Source organism: Anthonomus grandis, chromosome 8, assembly GCF_022605725.1.
Source record: "Anthonomus grandis grandis chromosome 8, icAntGran1.3, whole genome shotgun sequence".
NCBI lineage: Eukaryota > Metazoa > Arthropoda > Insecta > Coleoptera > Curculionidae > Anthonomus > Anthonomus grandis.
This window is the reverse complement of record NC_065553.1, coordinates 31009616-31033026: the sequence shown is the minus strand read 5'-3', so window position 1 is coordinate 31033026 and position 23411 is coordinate 31009616. Positions and strand designations below refer to the sequence as shown.

The following is a 23411-nucleotide window of genomic DNA, read 5'->3' as shown; positions in this document are numbered from 1 at the left end:
ATTAGTAATTGCACAAAAAATTTTCATTCGAATCCTTTCGGAGTTTTGGAAGTTATAGTCGTTTATATTTTTCTATATCTAACATTTCAATAATTTTTTACCAAAAAACTTTCGTTTGTAGAGATTTGGAACCATCTGAAATCGGTTTAGATATTTATTAGTAATTACATAAAAAAGTTTCATTCGAATCCTTTGAGAGTTTTGGAAGTTACAGCTTTTAAATTTTTTTTGTACATCTAAAAATTCAATAATTTTTTACCAAAAAACTTTCATTTGTAGAGGTTTGCAACCATCTAAAATCAATTTAGACGTTTATTATCTTTTATCGAAAAAAGTTTTATCCAAATCCTTTGGGAATTTTGGGAGTTAGAGCCTTTTTCATTTTTTTAACATTTGACTTTTTAAGTAGTTTTCACAACAAAACCTTAGTTTGTAGAGGCTTATGACCATCGTCAGTCGATTTAGGTATTCATTGTTAATATCTGGACAAAAAATTATTAAAATCCCTTGGGAATTTCAGGAGATACGGGCATTATATTTATTAAATAACAGGGAGCGCGGACTATAAATTAGCCGCTGGCAACCGGCATATGCTGCGTTCTCGATTTTGGTTGCTGGATATCGATCGGACGCTAGCTTCACACACATCAATCAGAATCAATCGGTGTGCAGCAAGTCGAAAACGTCATAAGAAAACGTAATATGATCTATTTTTATTAGTTCAAGCTTCGACCAATGGACGAAGAACGTTTTAAGCACGCGCATAACCCTTAACTCCAACTAGATATCTATCTCACCATGTTGGCTTCATTCTTCTCGCGATGTTGGAAGCATCGAGTTGATAAGTAAATGTTTTAAACATATTTAAGGTTATATTTGTAATTTTGTGAGTTCCAAGTAAAATGAGCATACAAAAGTTAGATACAAACGTAATATCGAAATTAAGAAGCTCATTTAACGTCAACAGTGTAACACAATGTGTAGTCGAACTGGTAAGCAGTAAAATTTTGAAAAACAACGCTAAGATGGTTTTTTTCAGGTTTGTAACTGTTTGGACGCCAAATCGTCCGCCATAGCAGTTAGAACTAACCTATTAACTTTTAAAGTTCAAGTGGCTGATAATGGCGAGGGCATTAATAGGGAAAATTTGGAGTTTATCACGGTCCGATATACCACCAACAAATGTAGGACGATAAAAGATTTAGAGAGACAATTAAAAACCTACGGGTTTCGAGGAGAAGCGCTCGCCAATATTGTTGAAATGTCTGATAGTGTTCATATCAGCAGCAGACACAAAGATTCTGTAGCCACATTTACAAAAGTTATATCGAAAACCGGAAGCGAAATTAAACAGGTGAAACAAAGACCGAGCGTGGGGACAACGGTAACGGTTTTCGGCTGCCTCAGTTCAGCACCAGTGAGGCAGCAAAGAATCGTACCGGAAGTGGAATTGGAGGAAATTAAGGGACACTTAGAGAGTCTCGTTATAATTAATCCAAGAACCTCATTTACATTAAGAAATGACGCAACTGGAGATATGCTACTGTCCAGTCCGAGACATGATAGCATCATCCACGCTTTTGAATATTTGCATCCAGAAGTTAATTCTCAGTTCACTCTGCTAAAAGCAGTAAAAGACAGGATCTTGGTGGAAGCCATTATCCAAAAAGAGCTGATTTTAAGTAAGAATTATCAGTATTTGTACGTTAATAAAAGACCTGTAAAGAGCCAGAAAGTGACTAGACGTATAAGAAAAGCATTCTTAAGAAAAATGAGTAAAAAAGGTAAAGATCCCACATTTTATAACACAAAAGAGCACCCTATATATATAATGCACATTAAATGTCCCCAAAAATGTATTGATAATATTGATGAAGAGGTCGAGTTAACTTGCTGGACTTCGGTACTAGCTTGTGTAGATAAGTTATTAAGTACTTTACTGGAAATTCCTGAAAAAAGTTTAAATAAGCATGGATTTCAGCCTATTCAGAACCCTCATAAAGAAAACCTAAATTGTGGGGTGTCACAATTAAGCTGTGCAGTCCAAGCCACCGCTTACAAGAGAAAAGCTACCCTAATTGATAGTCCGAGGAAATCACAACGTGTAATAGAAGACGTAATATCACTTACACCTGGAAAAGTACCTGCAAAGTTGGGATTTAGGCATACACAAACCACCGGAGACTATCAGATTCAGAATTCTGAAGCAAAAATAACGGATGAGCCTAAGATAGTGAAATCGATCATGAAAAAGCCGCTTGGGATCAATGTTAGGCCTGCAGTTGAAAACTGTAAGGAGATGAATGCAGTGAATTTTGATCAACGTTCAGTATATTCAAGGTGAGTACCATTACTACTATATTGACAACCCTATAGCGTAAGCCAGACAAGAAGTAAATATAGGATTTTTAAAATTTTTTAAAGTAAAAATAAATTATTATAAATAAAATTAATAGATTTGGATAAAAAATACTTTATTATTTTTATTTCTAAATATTGTATAAGAATAAACCTTGAAATCTCTATAAAAACTATTAATAAAAGTGCAAATCTTGCAAATACGTAGTAAAAAAATTAATAACTACCGACACACTTACTTAATTAATATATTATGGACCGCCCCCATCAACCGCATGACGATGCTGGAAATCTTACTAATCTGTCTAATGATTAACCAATAAGATTAAAGATATCTGGGAGCCAAATACGAAATGTTATAATTGCCTGCACCAATTCTCTATTTTACAGTTTATTTGTAAAAGGCGCCGCTCAAAGGCTTTCGTTATATACAAAGTAGGCCAACCAACTCGAAACAAGGCTGATATTTCATAATATTGCTTTTCTAAAAAATCGCTTCTTGGACCAGTCGATTTTTATTTTGAGGGGGAAATATTTTGTGCATATCATTGCGTTGAATCCTGATGTAGCTTTGCAATTTCAACCTTCAACCATCTTATAAGAACATCCGAAGAATTTTAAAGATACATACATTTCACTCCTACAAATTTAATCTTGTACAACACTTGATAATTTTAACGGAACCATTAAGGGCCACAATTATCGATAATGTTCTTGACGAAAATCCCCATCTAGTCTATGAGGTTCACACTCTATCTTGAGAAATTAAATGTCTGGATTGGAATTTATGGCAATTTTATAATTGGCGTTTTTTTTCTCCAAGGAAATCTTAGATGAATCCACCGAAGAGGATCAATAACTGGCACGTGACTTGACCACGTTAGATTTTGTTATAAGGTCGCTTACGCCAGCGTATCGTTGATGAATGTCGGACCATTAAGCCAGAAATGCTTCATAATGTCTGTTTTGAACAAAATCTTTATTATTGTATGGATGTAGGAGGCCAAAACTTTGAGCACTTAATGTCATAAACAATGAATTATACAAAAAGCAAACACGTCTTTTTTTAAAATATTTCTTGATTTTGTCGTTGGACTTATTGAAAAGAGAATTTTATGACCTTCATTGAGGTATCACTTAAAATTTAACCCAATTTCATTTAACGGATGAAGCTGACACCTGCGTAAGGTTAGTACTAAATTAATTTCAAAATAAAGCACAAAAGACATTCGATAACAAATTTAACGGATTTTAACATTTCTTCAAGAAACCGTTCGAGAAATAGTTTTTTTTTAATTTTTTCTCCCTAATTTCTCAAAAATTGCTGAAAAGGCGCGTTGAAAAGGTAATTCAATTACATTTAAAATAAGAGGGTTTGTTTGACTTGACCCCTGATCGCATTTAGGATTTTGGAGAAGGAGCTCACCACAAAATCTTAAATTTCACCCAGCATCGCAATTTCAGCCAGGGGATTGAAATTGCAAAGCTGATCGATAAGCAGAAAAACTTAGCCCCTCGCAATAAAAATCGACGGGTCCGAGCAATTTTTTTAACAAGCGGAATGGAATATCAGCCCTGTTCCGTTTTAATTGGCCCGTCTTGTATACAGGGTGTTACTTACTGGCATGTCATCATGTCATAACTTTAAGAGGCAGTTCCTGGATAAATTTTATACCTTACTTATTACACAGTTTTTCTTTTTAGATCAACTAGGTAAATTATCGGTATTATGCTGAAAAAAAATCCGAGTACCCACCCGGATTTTGTTTCTTCAAAATTATCATCGACCCGGTCGAGCAGCAGATGTTGTGCATCATCAAACAAAAATTAATGTGTAGGCTGGTGACAATTTTTACAAAATACCTTGGTACAGAAATAACGCGACTATGACGTATTCCCTACTGAAAATGCAAATTTTGAATCTAGTTTCAGCAAGATAGTGCACCTCCTCAGCATGCTGCTAATGCATGTACGATAAATTCTTATTATTTTTTACTGCGATAGATGGATTAGACGTAAAAAGACAATCAAATATTGAGCAAGATCACCTGACCTTACTTCATAAACTTAGGCAGTACCTAAGTAAAGTCCATGCTACAAGACCCAGAAATATTCTTAAATGAAATTCAATTAATTACGCCGAATGTTTTAAGAAGTTACAAAAAAAATATTGTCATCGTTTAGGGCTTTGTCAAGAAGTAATTTTAATTATAAATAGTTACTTACGAATAAATAGTTTTTGTACAATTAATTTTTAAAAACATCTTTTAAGACACCAACAGCGCATCAACCTCGATTTTAAACTAGCATTCGTACAAGGTGGCACAAAAGGTATCATTCAACTTTAAAATATATATGAGATAGGTCCTGACCCCTTGTGGGATGACTCAGGTAATTTTTTAACGATTGATCACTTTCTCAACATAAAAAAAATACGAGTCAGGTTTTTAATTTTCATACCTATAAAACATCTTTTTCAATTTAAAGTCAAGGGTTAATTTGTTTCAGAAAGATAAGTAATGAAAAAGGCTCATTCCCTGATTGAAATTTCTGTCAGCAAAAGTAGTGTATCATATATTGTTAAAGTTTTTTCTTAGGAAGCACATGTTACAAGAACCCAACCTTCTTTATTAAGTTTTTTGTCCAACAAGTGATATAACCTTATAAAAATTTGATTTTGAAGAAGAATCAATGTACAAGTAATGAAATAATCTTTTTAATTGCCTGATGTAAATTCAACAGGAAATTCTTTCGAGCGAGACATAATGTCTATCTCTGGTACATCTGGTCATCATCTTAGCAGTTAATATTTTAATAAGAGTGACACTATGATCCTAAATCAAATCCTTTAATTTTTGTGAGCCAAGTTTTATTTCTTATGCATATTTTAGTGTTTAAATCAAAAGTGAAAAAAATATATCAATGGACCCACTGCCGTTAAGATTTATTTTCTGGTATAAAATGATTTGATTACCAATACTTTCTACTGCAAATTGTTATAGATTGATTATATAAATTCGCACCCTTTCCACACCGATTATTTTTCCAACCTTTAGGATTATCTGTTTTAGATTAACAACAGATGAACACAAAGGTAAAGGCCTAATAATGGACATGTTCCTAAAATCAACTCAAGTTTACAAGCAAGATGACCAGGAGGTATTATTAGACGAGTCAAAAGAAACAGTGGAAGAGTCAAATTTTATGTATGAAAATAATGTGAATGATCATATCCGTGGAATCAACACGACTATGTCCATAAGTGTAAATCTCAAAAAAAGAAAATTAAGTAACAAGATACCATCTGCTGTTTATAATAATCAAGTAAATTGTTCGGAACTTGATAGTTGTTCCAACTTATTTAGAAGGTCAAATCTCGATAAAGCAAAAATGATTTCCAAAGAAGTTCAAACCAGCCAGATATTGCTGAAACAAAAGAGCTTTCAAACAGAATTAGCTGAAAAGCTGGATCAATTTTCTTTGGAATCATTTTCGCAAAGAAACGGCGATTATACAATACTTATGAACAATGCTGAGCATAAACAGAAATTCCGAATGGTGAAAATTGCCAGAGATATGGTTAATGCAGAGTGGCCTGAACCATTTAAGCCGTTGAAAATATGCCATTGTGAACAAAAAGGAAATATGTTCAACTTCAAAAATGCAAAGTTTAAAATTCCCGAGACGCCTAGGTTGTTTTTCAGGGGATTAAGAAAAGAATCACCAAAGCCACCAAGGTATCACGAATGGAATCAGTGCTCCGAAAGTCCGTATTTTAAAAAGTCAAATATATGTGGTTTTCAAGTAAATCAAATTGAATGTAGAGATATTCCTTCTTACTATAAACGAGATAAATTTCATAATCTAAATAATATGCATGCAAGCTATCAGCATCACGGTACTGGAAATTATCCAGCTGTAGTAAAAAAAGGCAATCAACCGTTAAAATATTGTGAAGTGCAACCTCATCTAGAAATTTTTAGGAAAAATTATTTAAATCTCCATACAATTGAGAACGATAATCAGATAAAACAGTACCATCAGCAAAATGGAGTTCAAATTAATCGTGAATTAGGAGATTGGAAAAAGCAAAATCACCAACAAAGCAATGTGCTTAGAAATCATTGCGAAGAAAATTATAATCCTGTGTTCGGATGTCCTCCTTTTAAAAATTTACCTATAAATCAAGTTGAAAATCCCTATTCCGTACCAGTTCATCAAATACCACGCCATTTTCCAAACGCTCAACACATATCGGAATACTGGTTTCAAAACGAGCCCGAGTCAGAATCTGTAATCAGACATATTAAAGATACTAAAATAACACCTAACAATAATTTTAAAAATGCTCATTTGCATAACCTAGACAAAGACTATCAAAAAGCAGCTACTACATTATTAAAAAGTACTCATATACCCCAACATCTAAAGCATGAACCTTTTGGATTTCAGCTGCAAACAAAATATAATGGATTAAAAAATGTCAATCAACAAGACGAACAAAGATGTAACCCTGAAGATATACCTTTTGGGGATAACCAGAAAACATCAACCAGATATCAAAACCAGGTTAACTTTAATATGTACGGCCTGCAAAATGAATATAGGGTTCACTCTGGTTTTCAAAAGGAATGTAGAGATTGCAGAGATAACGAGCCTGGACTAGCATGCTGGAAACATCACAATCAAAGGGAATATTTACCTGAAATTCAATACAAAGTTCCGAAAGAAATATTTAGGAATTGTACTGACATAGATGCTCTATGTCAAAATGAAAATCTGTATGCGGAGTCGAATCCATTTCCCGTTGGTCGTGGGCAACCGCGTTCGAATAAGCAAATATTTGAATCAACTAGACAGGAGAGCGAACAAATAAATAACAGTGAATGCTGTCAAGAACACTACAAGCAGAGAGAAAACGTTAAAAATGTGACCAGAATTGAAAGCAAACACTCTGGAAATATCAAAATATCATCCATTCATAATAATCCATCTGATTTCATGGTCCACCAAACAGCAGATCAGTATCAGTCGCAAAATGAATTCAGATTTCATGAAGAACCATTGCCGAATGATAAAATGTTTAGTTTGGAACAGTGCAAGGAACCCAATGCTATTACAAAATCTTTAGGATTAAACTATCACGAGTCTCATCTAGAAAGGTACTTGCCCGAGAGAGATATTAATATATCGTCCAAGTATATGACACTACAAGACAGCCAAATACCTTTAGTAAGCAAACCTTTAAATAAAAAAGACTTTAATAAAATGGGAGAAATAGAAGATAGATATTGTATGGGCTCACCTGACTTATTCTTTACCATTTCCCCCGTCAAACAAAATTCAACGGATCTACAGGAACTAGGTCAATATTGTGATCGGCAAAATATTATGAAAGTGAAAAATGAAATTTTACAAGTGAAGAACAATCCTAGAGAGAATTTTTTAAGTTTTGAAAATACAGTAAAAGATAAAAGCCAAATCTTAATAGATTCGCAAAACGAATGGTTGAAGCAAAAGAATGAACACGGCAGAAAATTCTATATAAATAAACGAACTGGTAAGTTAGTTGATTTCATTAGTGTGGGATAAGTTTCAGTGTGATTTGTAGGTGTAGTAGCAGTTAAAACGCCAACCATTTCAAATGACAAATTTATTTTCGAAGAACGACTGGGTTTTATCCCTAAAGGAATGTCTCCTGTGATGGTTGGTCACAAGGAAGTAGATAAAACTCTCAGTGTAAACGCTAAGAAAAAGCTACATAACATGATTCTACAAGCTTACGAAGACGAGCTGCTGTTTGTTAAGTGGAAACACTTTATTAATGATGGTATTAGACTACTCATTAGAAACTCACACTTTGTTAAAATATTTATTGTAGATCCCAAGTCCTTCTTTGAACAAATCTATAAAGAAATGTCCAATCAGTCTGAGGGTTGCGTACCTGTTATTTACGAATCCGACTTTAAAATGTCTAAAAATAAGCATAATTTTAATGCGAATATATTTGGCGATATGGTGGTGTTAGGACAGATCGACAAAAAGTTCATTTGCGCATTATCTGGCGACATTTTGGTCATGTTTGATCAACATGCTGTGAATGAAAGGATTAAAGTGGAGAAATACATTAAAGGTAAGTCTACAGATTTTTTTGAATATTCGAATCAACTTTCCTTTCATAGAATATAAAGGTATGAAAATTTCATGCGTAAAAAAGGTAACAGTGTTTCTACCCAACAATGACTTGGACCTATTAAAAACCCACTTGCCTTATTTGGAGTCTTTAGGACTGGGGGTAGATTTTTTTACAAACGGACTGCATGTTACTGGAATGCCACTATGTATAAAGGAAAAGTTTTCGGAACAGGTAATTTCTGCTCTATTAAAATTTCGGAATTTATATTTTCACTTCCAGGAAGACATTGCCAAAATCCTCAACTTGCTGATAAAAGACACAGTACACTTTTTGAAGACTACTCGTGGTTCGGCAATCAATCATTTGCCCAAGATAATTCAAAACATTATAAATCATAAAGCTTGTAGAGGTGAGGGAAATTAAAATATGACTTGTAAGTTATAAATTGTATTTTTTCAGCTGCTATAAAATTTGGAACTGAATTATCCAAGAGAAAATGCCAGAATCTTTTAGCAGGCTTAGCGAAATGTCAATTGCCATTTCAGTGTGCCCATGGCAGACCTACTTTGGCACCCATCTTGAGCTTAGGAAAAGTACCGGCAATGACAAAAAAGGTAAATGTTTTATTTTATTTGGATTTCACGCTTCGAAAGGGAAGAAAGTGTATTTTGAACCTAATTAACTATTTAAAAATCTAACATTCTGTAGAACCTTTTAATATTTTTGAGTTAAATTACTTGATCATAATTAAAAAACGTTATGTTAAACTCGGAAGCTAAAATATAATCTTTTAATTTCTGCTTACAAAAAAAAATTTTCTAAAGCAATTGAAGAAGAAGATTGAAGTTTTACCGTCACCTAAAGACCTAAGGATGTCTCAGATAAACCAAAATTCATCATTTTAGACCTAAAATGTCTTAAATAATTCGAAATTAAAGTTTAATAAATAAAATCGATGAATTTTGGTAATAAATTTTTGAATACTAATACATTTTTAAAAAAGTTGGATATGAAATATAATAATTTTATAGCTTATTTATTAAAAATTAGCAACAAATGATAGTTAAGAGTACTTCTTTTTATAGAGCGACTATAAAATTATCGTCGCGTTTTTACCGTTTGTTAATAACTTTTCGCTTCGGTAGCCAATAAAATACTCGACATTTAATTCAACTTAATTATTTTAATCTCGAAAACAAATACATTTTTGCAGGAGGCGCTTAAACATTTTCCGACTCAACTCAAATAAAAATCGGTCCCTCGGTTCAACTTTCAGTCGCCGACTGAGACTGATTCTGCTAAATCTATCTAATATGTGGATCTTTGCCGGGTGGCACAATTTGCAATGATTCCAGAAGAAATTTTACTAATATTTTATAATGTATTTAATCTACCGGTTGGCAAAAAGAAGACTACACATAGGTATTATAAATGACAACACCGCTTCTCGCTTACTTTCTGGTTGATAAGCGGCGCGGCGGTTTCCGATCGTCTGATATAAGCCATATTTTAGCGAGTAAGCGGCTATAAGCGTCTTTAAAACCGATTCCAAGCGATCTATCGGTTTTAACCGCGGTTAAGCCCTTGACCAGTCCCTTTATAACATAACCAATCGTGTCCGCTTGGACGTGTTTGGTTGAAGTAACTTCGTAACATCTGGCAATTGCCTTGCAGCAGAGCCATCAATAAAACAACAAGACAACTTCGTAACTTATCAGCTGTCGCTGTCATCATTTTATTTGTTTGAAAATAATACCCCAGACGCCAGTAATGTTATATGTAATAAGTTGTTAAACATAAATATCAAAAAAGAAAACTAGCCATAATAAATTTTGTGTCATCTATAAAAGGAAATAATTTGTTGTTTGTTTTTTTTTTTTCCCGCAATTTTATTTTGCCGCAAAGGGCAAATTGGTGACGTCACGTATCTCAACACGGTTATAACTATAACCACTTGGACGTGTTTGGTTAATACCATTTAGGAACGGTAATTACCGATAGACCGCTTGGAATCGGTTAATGACATCTCATTCGAGCGATCAAGTCATGACGTGACCGTATAAAGCTACGGTTTGTTAGAACAGTACGCGGCGCCACACACACACATTCTGCTGAACGCTGCGCACGTCCGTTGAATTCAAACGTGTGTAAATAAAGAAGAGCATTTTGTTAAGTTCTGCTTAGGTAGGCGCACGACAGACAGCGTCGACTGTGTGCGCTGAAATCAAACCGAGTTTGACGCAGTCGTTCAGTTAAGCTGAAAGTGGGCAGATAAAAAACACATTGAAAAATGGCAACCAAATTTTCTTTAGAGGAAGATGAAAAGTTGATTGATCTTGTACGAGAACCTCCTCCATTGTACACTGTGAAGAGTAAAAGTTTTAAGGATAATGTTGTAAAAACTAATATATGGAAATAAATTGAAGAAAAACTTCACAGGAAAGGTAAGGGCATATTTATTATTATAAAAAAATAATACGTTTCATGTATTGCACATATAATATTTTGACAATAATAATATTACTCGACACGAGACACTATATTGCCTTGCCATGGTACAGCCCTAATAGTATTTAAATAGATTTTAAAGTTATCTCTAACCTCAAATGCTTCATATGATGCTCTTTTGTCGCAAGTGGCGGTTAACTTTAACATACTTTCTTTTGGAAAATCCGGAACTCTATTGGCATTTTCGTTTGGACAAGAAATTTTGTGCAATATACAAGCAGAAACTATTATGTTGTCAGCTACCTCTGGAGCCATGACTATAGGTGTGTAGAATATTCTAAAGTTTAACAACAAACACATTATACCAAATGCATTTTCTGATGTTCTTCTGGCCCTGAAATGTCTGTAGTTATAAATGGCCTTTGTCTTGTCATGCTTTGCTTGATTTCGTGAATATGGTTTCATCATATTTCTTGTTAAACTGAATGCCTCGTCCTCCAATATTACATAAGGTTGCTGCATATTAGTACCAGGAATAACTCTTAAAGGAGGTTAATTAAAACAGTTAGCAATCTGAAAAGTAGGAATCTGCTTTCTTATGTTTGATTTTATAAATATCTCCGCATCGCCCTCTCTGCTATAGGATCCTACGTCAATTGCCACAAATCTATACCTTGCATCGACGACTGCTAGCAGAACAATTGAATGAAAGTTTTTGTTATTAAAATAGAGATCCTGTATTGGATGGAAAACGAATTCTTATGTGTTTACCATCAATCGATGCACAACAATTTGGGTAATTCCATAAGCTATGAAAATCTGAAGCATTTGCCTCCATTTGTTCTTTACTAGGCTGAGGTAAATAGATATGAAGCATACGTTTAACAATACTTTGAAAAACTTGTTTTACACATATGCTAATCCAACTATGGTGAATTCTGCATTGAAAGGATAGTGACCGGTATGACTCTCCAGTTGCCAAGAACCTGCAATAAAAATATTGCGCATTAGTGTACTAAAATTCTTCTTCCGATGACTTATTCTTGATTGGTTTTTAGATGTGGAATGTAAAAATAGGTGGAAGTCTATAAGAGATTTTTACCAAAGAAAGAGAAAGACTACACCAAAGGCACGAGTACAGGATCTCAAAGAACAGATGACACTGAGAACTCATTCCTGAAGAAATTTAAATACCTCCGATTTTTGGATTCTACATCATTGGATGAAAGAAAGTATTTACTCAAAACTTTAAAATCCTTAAAATCCCTCTGCTTTGATAGTGGGAAATAGTTACATTTTTTTTATTTCAGCACAATAAGTAACACCATGCATACTCAAGATAGCATTTAACAAGAATCGGATTTTTCGCCAGATTAAACACAATCTGAGTAGCTGGAAAAGGAAAACCAAGAGGATGAAACCCAATGTCATATAGAAACAGCAATACCTGAACATACTGAAACCTCAAATAGTTCGAAGCGATGTAAGGATACTGAGGAAATCAATATTGAAACTCCACAAAAAAAAAAGAAAACCACACATTTAAAAGACAAAAACATGATAGTTCTAAGCGAAATTAGAAAGGGACGAAAAGAAAGAACTGCTCTTTTACGCCATTTATTAGATAACGAGAAGACTGCAACCCAACCAACCGAGTCAATGGACCATGCAATAAATATGTTTTTTAATAGTGTGGCATCAACAGTTTCCAAATTTCCACCAATCAATAAAGCAAAAATCAAAGCCAAAATTATGTCTCTCGTTTCAAAATATGAAATTGATGAAATTACGCAACAAGAAATTGAATCCTTTACTAATAAACAATGGTCCAATACATTAGCGCGTCAAGGATACTATTCCGAGTCAAATTCAGCATCAGATGCCAATTTTCGCAGCCAGACTACCGCATCTGGAGCCATCTCGAATGTTTTTTCAGAAGAACCACAGTATGAACTTTTATGAATATTGTTAAACATGCATTTAACATAAATAAGTTCTATAAATACAGTAAAAGTGCTTTATATTACTTTTATCATTTACCTTAAAGTCAAGCTGAGTTTTTCTTCTGGACTAATTGGATTTTGACGCCTGTTGTAAGGATGTTTGGTAACATCAGCTCTTATATAATCTAACACTAATTGAAATAATTCTGTGGATAGTCGAAAATATTCCCGAAATTTGTAGTCGTTTCCAAATAGTCTTTTTTCTATTATTACTTTATAAGCCCCTTTCAAACATCTATTAGAAAACATTCGATTTTCAGTTTTGTTTTGGCGACGACAACTAATTAAACTCAGAAGATCCAATTCATGTTCTTCTTCATATTGATGAAGCATCGCCAGCAAAAATTTTTTAGACATAATGATCATTCTTATATTATACACTATAAATATATGAAAATGTGACAAAATACGTTTGCCTCCATCTGCACCCACCAGCATACAATTAGGAACTAACAAAACAATTGTGTGAAAACTACCGTGCAGTGTTGCCAGATGGCCCAACAAAAATTATTGTCTGGGTGAACCGAAATTATCGTACGATAGATGGCGTATAGTATACGGGATGGAGTCAGTAGGAATTCTTAGTGCGATTTTTTTATGAAGCGCCCATTTATTCAAAACTTGTAAAAAAAACGCAAAATATACACAAATAATAATATATTGAAAATAAATAGAATCTTTCAAAAACAAAACAGGTATAGATACAAGCGAAAAAGATAACAAAAATGTAGGTACGTAGTACATGTTTCAACCTACTTAAGCCTTATCTGTTTCAAAATTTATTGAAACATTGAATTATAACACCTATATAACTATGCTTCATCAAAAATAATATCGTCATCAGGATCCAAGTATTCCAAGTCTATATTAGTTGGCTTTTTATTACAACCATAAAGATTGTATGAAGTCATCGAGCCTATCATTTCATTACTTGGTTCAAAACCAATGCAACCTTTATCAAAATTTTTAACATGTTGTGATGAGTGCATAATACCATTAATTGTCGTTGTAACTAAACGATTTCGACTTTTAGTTTTAACTAAATTAATTTTGGAAAATTGTCTTTCACAGTTTGCACTAGAATGCAGCAGTGACAAAACTGATAACGCAAATTCAATTAAACTGACTCACTTAACTAACTTGAACTCACTTATTTCAAGAAATAAGTGAGTTCCTTGAATATCTTTTATTTCTCCAAGTTCGAAATAAAAGGTATCTAAATCTTCTGTTGCAGGTAGATGTTCACTAGGCGTAATTTGCAACAACCTCCATTGGTCATCGATTTTTTCACCCTTTTGTAGATCATCTTGGTCACAAATACGTAGCACCTCTTTTATTAAGAGAAATATGCTAGAGTGCAATTTTATTTGATTTTTATTAAGCATACCTAATTTGCTTAGGATAGGATCATTAAAGTCGTATCTTTTTTTATTTCTAAGCATAACGTTATTAAAAATCTTCGGCACCTTTCATAAAAGTCAATTTTCGTTGACTCATCCACGCTGTTGACATTTTGCGCAATGCCTACACCAAGATACATATTTTGGTAAATTACAAATTTACTGTCATCACTAGGATTAATATTTTTTATGTCATTTTGCCTTATGTACTGGGGATTCGTATATGTGAGAAGAAGATCTTTATAGGTGCTAACCATTTTATCATGTAGTGATGTTATTACCAGTTTATCACTTTGAAAATACTTATTCAAATCTATAAATTTTGGCAAAATCCAGTCCAGAAATATATAAAATAATTTTATATGTTTATCATGTAAATCGTAATATATTTCTTCACTAGCTAGCAAACGATGTTCAACATAATTGGACGTGAAAAATAGTCGTAAAGGTTCCCATTGCTCAAGTATTCTCTTTACAACTGATAAAAGCGAAAGCCATCTTGTTTTCGATGGGCGAAGAATTTAGTGTGGATCAACTTGACAAAAATCTTGGAATTCCTTAAACATTGCTTGTCGTTTTGAGCTATGCTTAAAATAGTTATAAATGTTTCTCGCCATATCTTTGCACCTTCTAGGCAAGTTTTTGCAAGCCTCGCTGGCACATAAATGTAAAGAGTGACAGATACATTTTTGCACCATAATGCCGGGCAGTTCGTCTTTTAATCTGCTCGATACCGAGTTTTTTTCCCAAACATACTGTTGCAGCCATCAGATGCGAATCCAATAATATTTTTTAATGGAATTTTGTCTAACACTAAAGCTTTTTTAATTTCATGAAATAATCTCTCAGCTGTTGCACCTTCATTGGCCTGATCTGGATTATCTCCAGAAAACATTTGTATTAGTTTCCAATAAAGAGTATTAATTTTTTTATTTTTTTTTATCAAAAAATCTCACGCAGACACATAGGGTTTTAATCGCAGCTATGTCAGTAGACTCGTCTATAATGAGACTAAATTTATTTAATTGTAAAATGGTATTTAACTCACTCTCAGAGCAATGACCAATAATATTTTTCATTACATGAGTTGCTTTAGTTCGATGCAAATCCATCCCTTTTGCTATTTTGGAATCCGGGAAACATTCTTTGATTATATCCGTTAAATGATCAACACAGTTAAAAGCAATATTGTGCTCTGCTAAAAAACCAGTAAGTTTTATTTCTGCCCATTTTATTTGCTTCTCTTTGGATGTACATGCCTCTTTTTTCTTAAATAAATCTGCGACTGATGTTGTTGGCATTCCTTTGATTTTTAATAAATGTTTTGCCAATTTTGAATGATTTTTTATGACCGTAATTTCCTCCGTAAATACAACATTGCAGGCACGACATCTTGCTTTTCCATTATCTACAAAAACACAACAACTCGTGCAACATCCGCTATCCGGAAACAACCACCCTTTAAATTCCTCGTTTGCTTCCCATTCTCTGCGGTATTTCTGGCTTCTATGTTTACCTTTTTTGCTCTCACCTCTTCGAATTTTTTTGTATTCAGGTGTCCTACATCTCTTTCTTTTTTCTCCGCATTCAGAAGTTTCAGAGTCTGATGAAGACATTATTTTACCTTTTTTATTGAAATTTATAAGCTTGTGCTTTTCACAATTCGAATTCACTAACACCACACCACTAAACTAACCGGAATAATAAAATAAAATCCAAACTAAACAAAAGATGGGGATTCCCCGAAAAACATAACAGTCGTGCCAACCTTTAAAACGCAAACATGAGGAAATAAAAATAGACACTATTATTTGTTTATTTTTACTTTAAATTTTTACATAATAATTTTTTTTTTTTTATAATTATGTGTTTTAAAGCATATTTTCGGTAAAGTCAAAATTATCGTACATTTTAATATTATCGTGCATGCGGTATCGTACATCGTACGAAGGGCAAAAGTATCATACAAAAACGATAATTATCGTACACCTGGCAACGCTGCTACCGTGCGTAGATCAAGGTAGATTCTGTTGAACGTTTATGCTATGCGTCGCGCAGTGTTCTAACAAACCGTAGCTTAAGGCGCTTTAAGCGTTTGTAGCAGTCTCCCGCGACCACTACAAACAATAATAAACAATAAAAAATAAATATTGATATCAATTTTTTGATCTTTTTTAGATTGAGAAGCATTATATTTCTTAGTATTAGTTTTAATTTATTTAATATTAATATATATGAGACAGTTCAGACATCCAAACCAAATAAAAATGCAGAAAAGAATAAATTATCAAAAGAGCGAATAGATTTGCAAAAAATACAGTGAAGACCATAAAGGTGAGGTTTTTCTCATCATCAATAATTTTTTTAAATTTATTTTTGATTAGTTTGTGTTTATTTCTGTGGAAAAAAAATATGAGTGAGGTTATGTTTACGCCAGTCGCACTTCCTTTTGGGCAAATGTCTGCCCTTTATAAACGTTTTCAGGGCAAAATTAATTTGTATTTTGTTACGATCTAAGAGATCGGATTTAGACTCAAAACGTTTTCAAAACTAGACAAACGGGTGTTTTCTTGTTTTAAGTCAGTCTTCAAAATGAATTCAATACGGATGAAAGGTATAGCTAATATACTATTTATACTCTATTATATTATACTATTCTGTATTATACTCTGACAGCTGTTAGACATGACGTCATTCGAGCGCAACCATATGATGACGTAACGCTTAAGATATTGTAAGGCAACCGAGTAAGGCGCTTACTCCCTAAAATATGGCTTTAGGGATTTGGCATTGTCGGCACGGCACAATCAGCGGTTCTCATTTTCCTGTGTGATTGCATACTGCACTGTTAAGTCTTAAAGCGCGATTTCAATTTTTTTTTAAATATTTATCCATTATGGCTGTTTATACTTCTTCGGAAAAAGTTCAATTGATTAAATAGTTTTATGGAGGTAATTCGGCAGTACAATTTTTAAAATTCTTAACAAATACTTCTTCTAACCGCCTTATTAGTGGGACTGGCAATATTGAATGGCCCCCAAAATCTCCTGATTTTTCATCAAATGACTTTTATTTGTGGGGTTATCTTAAGGAGACTATTATAAACATCATAATGGTAGGACGAATTTAGAGGAATTGAAAAACTGTTTTTTAAATCTGCCAATTCCATTTTACCTCAAACTCTTTTGGAAGTAAAAAACAGCTTTTACGATAGGCTAATCTTTTGTTTGGAGGTCTTTTTGAGCCTTTTATTTAGAGAATTATATGTTAGGCTTCTTATTTAAAATTTTATTTCTTGTTTTTTATAATGTTTACATTCTATTTTTATTAGAATTTTTATTTTATTTTAATAAGAACAACGCTTTAATTTTCAATAAGCAATACACAGTATAAAAAAAATTGTAATTACAAATCTATGCGGGTTTTACACATGGTATTCCTGCATTAGAAAAATATACCAATAAATATTTTTTTACCTTTTTGCCGCAAGAGAAGCCTGAATGTTTCCCTAAAACTGGATTTACACTATTTTTGGGATCAAGAGCACCCAGAAAATAGGGACTTATAAATTTTCAGGAAATTTGATGCATAACTGTAATCACTGTTCCAAATAATCGATCCTCTTCAAGCAAATTACGCAGGCTATTTCTCGAAGGCGGTGCATTTTAGAACATATTTTAATAGGAAAAAATAGTCTTATTTTGACTCCAACAATACGCTCTTTAAATAGTTTCGCCGAATTTTGTAACTTTTCATTAACACAATCTGTAACTTTTTTATTTTTAAATATAAAAAGTTGTAAGAAAATATATTTTTAATAGTTATAGGACCACTACCCAAAAATTACTTTACAAAACTACCCCCGACAAATTCATCCCTTAAAAACCACTTCAACTTTTTTTTTTCAAATGGCACCACCATTATTTCTTCTAATGTTTGGAATGCTTGTAATTATTTCAAATTAATTTATAAAAAAAAATCATGTGTTAACATCAACGTAAGGCACAAAATATTTTTTATTAATTTTCTTATTAGTTGACTTATGCCTTTGTTAAAAAGCTTAGCAAATCTTGAAGTTATTAGTATTTTATTTAAGTAATTCAAATAAGTTAAAAAGAACAAGAGTATTTGCCAATAACGGTCGAAACACTATTGACACTAGTTAAAAATTATCAGCGGCATAGCATATTTTTGAATCTGTAAACAAATAATTTAACTTGGTTTTCAGTATAAAATATTTAGATATAATCCGTCTTGGTATTCTGTTATTTTTAATATTCATTATTTTTTAATGGGAGGGGGGAGAATGGCGGCAATTCCCCCGGGCCCGCGGTTTTTGAGGGGCACGAAATTCTGAGGTGATGATTTTTCTTTTCTTCAAATGACGTGTTTAGAATTTTATTTCTATGCTTAAATACACTCAAAACTGTTAATTTACAGTATATTCTCATATTTTTAGCTCTCACTCCCATGATTTGCTGGTTTATACACGTAAAAACTTGTTCGATTCGATTCATTGATTTGATTAATTTCATGTAGGTTTCAAGTGTTCATTATTTGCGAATTAATAGTTATTTATAAAAAATATTGAAATATATTATTCAATATTCAACATCATTAAATACATGGTGTCCAATAACTTAGTGGACATAGAGTAACAACATATTCTTTAGTTGAAAATATTACGATTTGACCAAATTTGTGTAGTCAGAAAATTAATAATAACCGAGTTACAGGTTGTTGAAGTGTTCGTTTTATTTTCATTATATCTTAATAATTCATACAAAAAGAAGCATCAGTACAAAATTTGGTAATAGAGGGTCTTTGGTGTCGAGAAATTCGAAGTCATTGAACGAAGTCATGTTATTTTATGTGTAAATCCTAGAGGGTGCTCTCGGGGTCACTCCGATCAGATAAAAACTTTGTTCAGATTCTCTCACCCTGTACAAATTACTACTCGTTTTCCTCTAAATTATAATACTTAGAATTTAATATTTACGGCCCCGCGGCTCTTCACAAACGACATAAGTTTAGTCCTATTGGTCGGTTTCGACGCCGCTCCACCACTTGATCGGCAAGTCTTGGAAAAAAACACCGAAAATAAGATTGAGTATGTTTTGTCAATTCGGGCAGGGAGTGGCCGTCAAGATTTTAATAGGGTAGGGTTTAAAGTCACGCGCGCTCTCATCGTTCATCCGCTAAATTGGCACAACTATGCCTCTAAATCTCCACTTTTTGTGAAAGAATCTCTGTCTAAAAATCTCTCTTTAAGTAAAATAACTCCCTATCGATCTCTAAAGCCCTATTTCACTAAATTAAATAAGTAGTGACCTAAAACGTTTATGGATGTAAACTTTAAGAATTTATTAATTAGTTTAAGAAGTATTTGCCCGAGTGTCCGCCGAAGTAAGAGCTGTGTTTTTTCGGATATTATTATTTCATTAAACGGGTCGAATTTATCAGAACAAATTGTGTGCTGTGATTTCTTCCCCATCCTTTAAATCACCGGATAAATTAAAATAAAAACAGAATCAGTTCCTTTGGAAATACATATAATTTTTTAAATTCTCTATCTATTATGTTGGGAAAGGACTTAGAGCCCCCGACAAACGTATACAACTTTTTTGTGCCTTACTGTATAAGGATTTTTTATAGAAATCTTAAAATTTCAATCATTATTACTTAAGAAAGGTATACCTTTGTCGAGTCCCTCAGAGCAACCGTTTTTGATATAATTGAATTTTGAATGCTTCAATTTTTGATTTTGTTCAATTAATGAATAGTATGGAAATAAAGTGTCAGTCATATGTTTTGTAAAGACTACTTTATTTAATTGCTAAATATGTGTTGGATAGAAGAATGTGGACAAGAACAAAATGGTAACATCAACAGCAATGAAAATGTATGTATTTTTTATCTTACAACAAATGCTGAAGGTGATCTCCGTTAACTTCTATACACTTAGCTACCCGTTTATCGAAGGAGTTATTGTCTCAAAACAATTCTGCTGCATTCTGGTTCTTTCCCATATCTCTTCCGGAGTATTGATTGTGTCTTGATAAATAACTGATTTCATGTATCTTCCTATGGCAAAACCAAGGGGGTTAAAATCAGGGCCTCGAGGCGGCTAGTGGCTCTCATGACCGATTCGGTGGTTAGCATAAACTTGATCGAAATATTCCCTGACCGGTCTGGAAAAGTGAACAGGGGTACTATCCTGCATGAAAATCATGCGTCTCCGTAATTGCAGTGAGAGATGTTCCAAAAGCTCGATCAGCTTATTTTGTAAAAAACTAAATAGAGTTCGCCATTTAAATTCGGTGGTAACTTTGTTGGTCCCGGAAAGTAATTACCAGTGATAGCATACCAAATATTCATTTTAAATTCATGCTGAAAGTGACGTTCTATTTTCAAGTGTTTTCAATATTCCAAGCATGTTTATTTTTCAAACTGAAAACTCCGTCTCTTCTGTAGTCGGGGGATGAGGGGTAGCAAATTTTGAACAGGAGTGAAATGGTAAGAAGAGATAAGCAGTTTTTCTTTAATGAATATTCGAGAAATTCGCGAAGGATAAAAAACCGCTTTCTCCAAGTCTGTCGCACAGGTTTCTGAAAGTTTTGAAATTAGGATGCCTTTTATTTGGAAACATATTGATACATCGCCGCCGTGCTCCTCGTGCGTTAAAATTTTCTTGAACATATACACATATCATATCCCGCATTTCTAGGTTAGAAAAAACATCGTATTGTGGCGTTATCGACTTTCAAGAAAATTGTTGCTTACAGATGCTAACTATCCAAGCCAATAAAAATTTAAAGATATTGGAAAATTAAATCCAAAAGTCATGGTTTCAATAATGCAGAATGATAATGCAAAATAAAATTAAAACTTCAGCATCCTGTATAATACTTATATATGTATTTATATCTTGGCTACTATCGTTTTTCGGACTCGAATTTGGTCAAAACATAATATTTTTGAGTGAAAAATATGCTGTTGCTCTGTGTCCATTAAGTTATGAGACACCATGTATACATAATTAACACATATATTTCATGGTTTATTATACATCATATATTTCAATTTTGTAAAACAGATTAATATGATGTTAAAATATTGTATAATAAATGAATTGAATTTAAAAAGAAATTTTCTAGTTGAATAGAAGTCCATATTTTGTAGGAGAATGCGTATATAAAGATAACAAATAGGGGAAGTCTTTATCTCCAAGAAAATTTTCTTAAATTTTTCTTTCTTCCCCTATTTGTTATCTTTAGAAATTTTCTATTTTAATTTTTGCAACAGAAACAGTTTAATTTTAAAATTAAAAAATTCCTTACGTTGGTTAATACATGATTTTTTAATGAAATTGAATTAATAATTTTACAAGCATTTCAAACAGTAGATGAAATAATGGTGGGGCCATTTTAAAAAAAAAAGGTTGGGGTGGTTTTTAGGGGATGAATTTATCGGCGGTAGTTTTTAAAGTAATTTTGGGTAGTGGTCCTATAACCCTTAAAAATACATTTTCTTTAAAAAATTATATTTGAAAATAAAAAAGTTACAACCTGTGATGTTGATTGTGGGATATATATATGTAGGCTGTTTCTTGTTGTTTAGGGGTTTCAATTAAAAAAAAAGCACTGAATCCTTTACTTAAAACTAAGTGTTTTTGTCAGTGGAATATTTAAAAAAACAAAAACACTGGTTCTATGGTATTATGTTTGCAAGACAATGAAAATGGCATGGTGTATGGTAATGAATTTTTTGGAAATCGAAAAACACGTTACGTTTGTGAGATGGACAGGTTTTAACGATAATACCATACACCTTCAACCCTCTGATTGAATGTGTCCTCCATATTTTGTCAAATAGCAATGAGGATCAAGTGATACCTTATTGTAAAACGCTTTTAATCCTCTATACATACCGGCTTTATATTTACCCCAAAAAACCGAGGTATAAAAATTTACATTTCAACATGGTTAGCGCATACTTAACTTAGATAATATATAACAGTGTGGTCCTTGAGCTAAGAATTATACATCGTAATATTGGATAAGCCTAATAATTATTTCAAGGAATGTAAATGCCGTTTTGCTGTAACTGTAACTAACTTTGCTTTAACTAAAATATTGAAAATGTCAGTTTTTAGACGCCATTTTCTTAAAAACTTTGGTTTTTGGCCGTATTGAGCCCATTTCCAGGGAAAAAAAACTCCCATTTTATGAATTAAATTCTGAAAATTCTGGAACGATGTTATTTTTATGGACGAAAAGACAAATTGACAATCGAGAATTTCGTGCCGAGTAAAAATTTATCGTCCGTACAACACCCGATACGATCCTAAATATGTTTGTCAGAGACGGTCCTGGAGTAATTTGTCAAATAGAGAGCAAATATAAAATTTGGCAAATGCTGACAGGAGCTCAGTATAAGATCATTCTCGAAAATATGTTGCTGCCGTCCGTTAACATCATCTATCCCAATGGGTTTAAAATAATTCACCAATTCATACCTCACGTTGTCAGGGAATGAATTGGGCGACAAGAAAATATGCAGATGCAACTGGACAAACTACTAGATATTTTATGCCATATCCATTAGTATTTTTTGAGTTTGAATTAAAATTAAAAAATTCAAACATTTTTTAAATAAAAAAAAATCAACTCTTACATAATTTTATTTTTTCTAAAAATTTTTTTTTACTTAAGAAACTAAGGTATAAGTTAGCTTGAAACCGTCGGAATATCAACATTATTAAAACTGTAAAGACGGATCGCTCCTGAAGCCCTTTTAATATCAAATAAAAAGTACGTTACAAAAAAACTTACCTTCAAACTTCTCAAAATGAAATTCTTTCTACTTTTAAAAGTTTATTTACCACAATATTGACTCCTATACATTAACATGGCCCTTAAATTCTTTTTAAATTATCATTTCAGGTCCGCAATGTGAACCTGAAGAAGTTGCTGGATCCGTAAATGTTATGTAGAGTATAAGTGCAATAACTTTTGTAATTCCTTTTTTCATGTTTATACAATAAATTTGACAATTACATTCGCA

General features: G+C 32.8%; 1 protein-coding gene across 1 annotated transcript; it reads left to right on the top strand.

Moving 5' to 3' along the window:
• The first annotated feature begins 687 nt into the window (after positions 1-687).
• LOC126739195 (uncharacterized) lies at positions 688-23411 on the top strand. The gene is made up of 9 exons (XM_050444760.1): positions 688-992; positions 1040-2340; positions 5430-7918; positions 7970-8188; positions 8240-8491; positions 8541-8725; positions 8774-8903; positions 8954-9108; positions 23291-23411. Exons 1-9 carry the CDS (start codon positions 903-905, stop codon positions 23327-23329), a joined length of 4860 nt encoding a protein of 1619 aa, XP_050300717.1. The 5' UTR covers positions 688-902; the 3' UTR covers positions 23330-23411.